Source organism: Salvelinus namaycush, chromosome 29 (assembly GCF_016432855.1).
Source record: "Salvelinus namaycush isolate Seneca chromosome 29, SaNama_1.0, whole genome shotgun sequence".
NCBI lineage: Eukaryota > Metazoa > Chordata > Actinopteri > Salmoniformes > Salmonidae > Salvelinus > Salvelinus namaycush.
The window spans coordinates 28,479,655-28,485,250 of record NC_052335.1 but is presented as its reverse complement, the minus strand read 5'-3'; the positions used below and the strand labels follow the sequence as shown (position 1 = coordinate 28,485,250).

At 48.9% G+C, this 5,596-nt stretch overlaps 1 protein-coding gene across 1 annotated transcript; it reads right to left on the bottom strand.

Annotated features, from left to right (window-relative positions):
• Positions 1 to 2,211: 2,211 nt before the first annotated feature.
• Positions 2,212 to 5,341, bottom strand: LOC120024237 (repetitive proline-rich cell wall protein 2-like). Its single transcript, XM_038968431.1, has 2 exons — positions 5,332 to 5,341; positions 2,212 to 2,822 (listed from the first exon to the last, which is right to left on the bottom strand). The coding sequence occupies exons 1-2, from the start codon at positions 5,339 to 5,341 to the stop codon at positions 2,212 to 2,214; spliced, it is 621 nt and encodes a 206-aa protein (XP_038824359.1).
• Positions 5,342 to 5,596: the final 255 nt, after the last annotated feature.

Here is a 5,596-nt window from a genome sequence, read left to right as displayed (position 1 = left end):
GCTGCTGTCTGGATGCAGTTTCATCCATTAATATATCCCTTTTATGGAGCTAGGGCCCAGGCTTTTCTTAGTGCTGCACACACACACAGGCACACACACTCACATGCAGCCACACACAGGCACGCACACTCACATGCAGGCACACGCACTCACATGCAGGCACACACACTCGCAGGCACACGCACACTGCACACTGCACACTGCACACTGCACACTGCACACTGCACACTGCACACTGCACACTGCACACTGCACACTGCACACTGCACACAGCACAGGAGAGTAGAGATCACAAGCATGAGTTCACTTTAGCTTTTTATCTGGACTTATCCACAGAGGGTTTGTTGTTAGATCAGGCTGGTCATTGTATTTGTCCATTGTAGAGATTACTTATTTGGCAGCGATTTATCTCCACATTCCCATAGAGATTCCACTGCCTTTTTGCTTAAAACATTTTTCTTCATAGATTCCAAGAGATTTCTTTTTCTGTAAAATATTCCGGAGATGATTGACGATGTGCCCAGAGCTATTTTCCTTCCCTGCCAGTGAGAAAACCACCAATAGAAAGGAATCTATAACTTCTAATAAAGTTGTTATTACTTTGAGATGTTTTTTGAAGTGTGCTGTCAAATTTGTGATTAAATGAGAAGAGGATGAGAGAACTAAGGGTCTGTAATTACCCTGTGACTTTGTCATTCCCTCCACTCCTATCGAATGTGTGCACAACTCCTAAACCTACAATGATTGTGTTCCTGATTGAATGCGTCAATGTGTATACACTGAGTGTACGAAACATTAAGAACACCTTCCTAATATTGAGTTGCACCCCCGACCCCCCCCCCCCCCCCCCCCCCCCCCCCTTTACCCTCAGAACAGCCTCAATTCGTCTGGACATTGACTCTACAATGTGTCGAAAGTGTTCCACAGAGATGCTGGCCCATGTTGACTCCAATGCTTCCCACAATTGTGTCAAGTTGGCTGGGTGTCCTTTGGGTGGTGGAACATTCTTGATACACACAGGAAACTGTTGAGCATTAAAAACCCAGCAGCGTTGCATTTCTTGACACACTTAAACCGGTGCGCCCGGCACCCTACTACCATACCCCGTTCAAAGGCACTTAAATATTTTGTCTTGCCCATTCACCCTCTGAATGACACACATACACAATCCATGTCTCAATTGTCTCAAGGCCTAAAAATCCTTCTTTAACCTGTCTCCTCTTCATCTACACTGATTGAAGTGGATTTAACAAGTGACATCAATAAGGAATCCAATAAGGGATCATAGCTTTCACCTGGATTCACCAGTCTATGTCATGGAAAGAGCAGGTGTTCATAATGTTTTGTACATTCAATGATTGGCCCAACATCTGTATACTGCAATATGCATGCATAAAGTGTGTGTATTTAAGACTTGTATTCACCATCTCGTTGATGGCCTTTTTAAATGAGATCATATGCTTCAATCAAAACTCAGGCAAAGGAGAGTATGAGGGACATCAGGACATCAGTGGTTCCATCACAGAGGTCTGTCAGGCCACATATTCCATCAGTGGAGAGGAGGGAGCGAGAGTCTGTGTGCCTCAGCTTGTTTGTGTGACAACATTACACTGTCACAATAATATTACTCTGTCACAATAACATCTGTTTCCCCACCCCGGATGCAGGACTGGCTCTGCAGGAAATTACACAGGTTGAGTTCCAAAAGGCACCCTATTCCCTTTATAGTGCACTACTTTTGACACAGCCCCAACAATTGCAGGGAACAGTAGCTGCCCTGCTGCAGCCTGCCAGATCTGACTGACAGCCCTGCCATTACACTCAACACAGAAGGTGACAGCATTTCAATCTAGCCTCCTGTTTTAGTTTCATAGATTCAGATGAAGAACGGGCCCTCTTAATTTACATGTGTCCTGGGCGTCTCTGAATAATTGTGGGGATGAATAAATGAATATAAATGGTACTTTATTTCTGACTCTAAGTGGTGGACAGGCAAAGCTTTTTTGACAACCTACAGCTGGAGTGGGGGAGTCTAGGCTCCGGGGGGCTTTCTGTGGCTCTAGCTCTGTAATTATAATCCTGGTTCTATTCAGGTGGACCATTGTAATGTGGAGACGTTGGCATGGTCCCATTGGCCCATACTGAGGAGGAATTGTTATTAGACCTGTAAGACCTTCTGAGTGTTTCTACGACCTATTCCACTGGGATTCACTACCCTGTGTGACACAAACAGCTGACTGGACTGGAGGGGAGGGGACTAGAGTGGACTGGAGGGGAGGGGACTAGAGGGGACTGGACTGGAGGGGACTGGACGGGAGGGGACTGGACGGGACTGGACTGGAGGTGAGGGGACTGGACTGGAGGGGACTGGACTGGAGGGGATGGGACTGGACTGGAGGGGAGGGGAGGGGACTGGACTGGACTGGACTGGAGGGGACTGGAGGGGACTGGACTGGACTGGAGGGGACTGGACTGGACTGGAGGGGAGGGGACTGGACTGGAGGGGACTGGACTAGAGGGGAGGGGACTGGACTGGAGGGGACTGGACTGGAGGGGACTAGACTGGAGGGGACTGGACTGGAGGGGACTAGAGTGGACTGGAGGGGAGGGGACTGGACTGGAGGGGACTAGACTGGAGGGGAGGGGACTAGACTGGACTGGAGGGGACTGGACTGGAGGGGACTGGACTGGAGGGGACTGGAGGGGAGGGGACTGGACTGGAGGGGACTGGACTGGAGGGGCCTGGAGGGGAGGGGACTGGACTGGACTGGAGGGGACTGGACTGGAGGGGAGGGGACTGGAGGGGACTGGACTGGAGGGGACTGGAGTGGAATGGAGTGGAGAGGACTGGAGTGGAATGGAATGGAGGGGAGGGGACTGGAGGGGAGTGGACTGGAGGGGAGTGGAATGGCTTGGAGTGAACTGGAGGGGAGTGGAATAGAGTGGAGTGGACTGGACTGGAGTGGACTGGAGGGGAGTTGAGTGGAGGGGACTGGAGGGGAATGGAATGGAGGGGAGTGGAATGGAATGGAATGGAATGGAGGGGAGTGGAATGGAGTTTAGGGGACAGGAGGGGAGTGGACTGGAGGGGAATGAAATGGATTGGAGTGGACTGGAGAGGAGTGTAATGGAGGGGAGTGGAATAGAGTGGAATAGAGTGGAGGGGACTGGAGTGGACTGGAGTGGACTGGAGTAGATTGGAGTGGACTGGACTGGACTCGAGGGGAGTGGACTGGAGGGGAGTGGAATGGAGTTTAGGGGACAGGAGGGGAGTGGACTGGAGGGGAGTGGACTGGAGGGGAGTGGAATGGAGGGGAATGGAATGGAGTGGAGTGGAGTGGACTGGAGGGGAGTGAAATGGATTGGCGTGGACTGGAGAGAAGTGTAATGGAGGGGAGTGGAATAGAGTGGAGGGGACTGGAGTGGACTGGAGTAGATTGGAGTGGACTGGACTGGACTGGAGGGGAGTGGAGTTGAGGGGACTGGAGTGGACTGGAATGGATTCGAGGGGACTGGAGTGGACTCGAGGGGAGGGGACTGGAGTGCCACATAGCTACACATTGACTAGTGTAAGTTGCTCTGTGTTTGAAGTATGGGTGAGTTTGAGAGTACACAAGACAGGCTTGGCTGGGCCTGCTTTTTTAATTTCCTCTGTGGTCAGAACGAGAGAGAGAGGGAGAGAGAAATAGAGAGAGAATAGAAGAGTGGAAAGAGAGAGAAAGAAAAAAATGAAAAAGAAAACGAGACAACCAGAGAGACATGAGATAATGCAGGTCCTCTGTCACCTCATCAGCCCTGCTCTGCTCTGCTCTGTTGAACCAGCCAGTCAATTCCTCCCATCATGTTCATCAGAAAGAAACACACAGTGGAAAAACTGCAGCCACGCAGCCGGGCTAGAGGTCAGACCAGGCCAAGCGGCTGCTTCCTGTCCCTACCTCCCCCCTCTAGTCCTCGTTCACCCACCCCCTTGGTGGTTATGATCTGCCCGCTGACGACTGACCTCCAGGGGGTTAAAGGGGCTGAGAGGGGGCCTGTCGGGTCACTAGAGTCTCAGAGTTCCAGGGCCGGTCGCTCCAGTGCACACAACACAATGACCCAGTGTGAGGGAGCAGGGAGCAGACGAGTACAAGTCTACGTCCAAAACGGCATTCTATTCCCTACGTAGTGCATATAGCCCTGGTCAAAGTAGTACATTATGTAGGGAATATTGTGCATCCCAATGTTTTTCTAAACACGAGCCTGGAATAGCACAAACGCTTTCGTTTGACGAGGAGTTCAAATTGTTTCCAGCCTCACGATACGGCCACACTTGCTGATTAACTTTGCAGGCTTGTATTTGCCACAATGCTGAGAAGTAAAAGTGCTTCCAGCAGCCACTATGTAGGCAGAAGCTGTAGGCTTGAAACAGCTGCACACTCCTTCCTTAGTATGGGGATATAGTCTGCATCCCAAATGGCATTCTATTCCCTTCGTAGTGAACTACTGTTGACCAGTGCACTATGTAGGGAATAGAGTGGCATTTGAGACAGCCATAGTATATTAGCCTTAGGGTTACATTTGTTGAATTTGTGATTTGTAAGGTTTTCTTGCTTCTTTACTAATCTTTATTTCTGTGTTTTGTTGGCAGGGAAAGAACTCCTCATAAACTAGGGAGAGAAACTCTCATCGAAGGACCTTGGACTGTTTAGATGCTTTTATGAGGTATTTTATGAGGTATTTTCAGTGATTTACGACAACATATTATCCTTCTCTTAATTGTTTATGATAAGCTTTGAGTTCCCTGAGAAATGTATGCAACCATGGCATAAACTCTAGAGTATCATTCACAAATGACTTTGCCTTGCAATGGGGTTGGTTGAGAACTTGGCCCAGTGCATCATGCGGGCTTGATGGGGACACGTCCCTTTTTTTAAAGAAAGCATTTAAATATTTTCCTGAGACATTAACATAATGGGCTGAATGCAGGAAGGCGATTTAGTAACCTGTAAAAATAAATCCAGTTATATTTTACAATGCTATGAAAGCAGTTTGGCTCCAGACAAAGAGATAATCCCATACCTTTTAAAACTCTCATTAATAAACTGTTGACAGACCTCGGGAAGCCCCCAAATACATCTGTCTGAAAGAGTGCACATTATAAATGAGGGCCTGAAAGGTCCCCCTGTGGAATAGTCCCTGAATGCATCCCAAATGGCACCCTATTCCCTATTTAGTACACTACTTTTGACCAGAGCCCTATGTGCTGTATAAGGAATAGGGTGCCATTTGGAAAGCACTCCTGTTTTCTGCGTTTACTCTCGCTTGCTCTATTCCTCATGTATTCTCCCTCACCTAGACCCATCTGTTAGTCGGTGCAGAGAGCGTGGTCATTAGTAGCTAACAGTGCCTCGGCTTTGACAGAAGGGAAAACTGTCCACTGTGAGCTGTAAAAACTCCCATATGTGCCATACGAAACCAGCCACCAGCCGTCTGCTGCATTTAGCTAGAGCTCTACCCAGGGTTTTCATTTGCCTTAGCGCTTAGCTAGCTTTTCCCCTCTCAGACCATCTTAACATACACATGGGGCAGGATACAGTTGCTGAATGTTATAGTATAA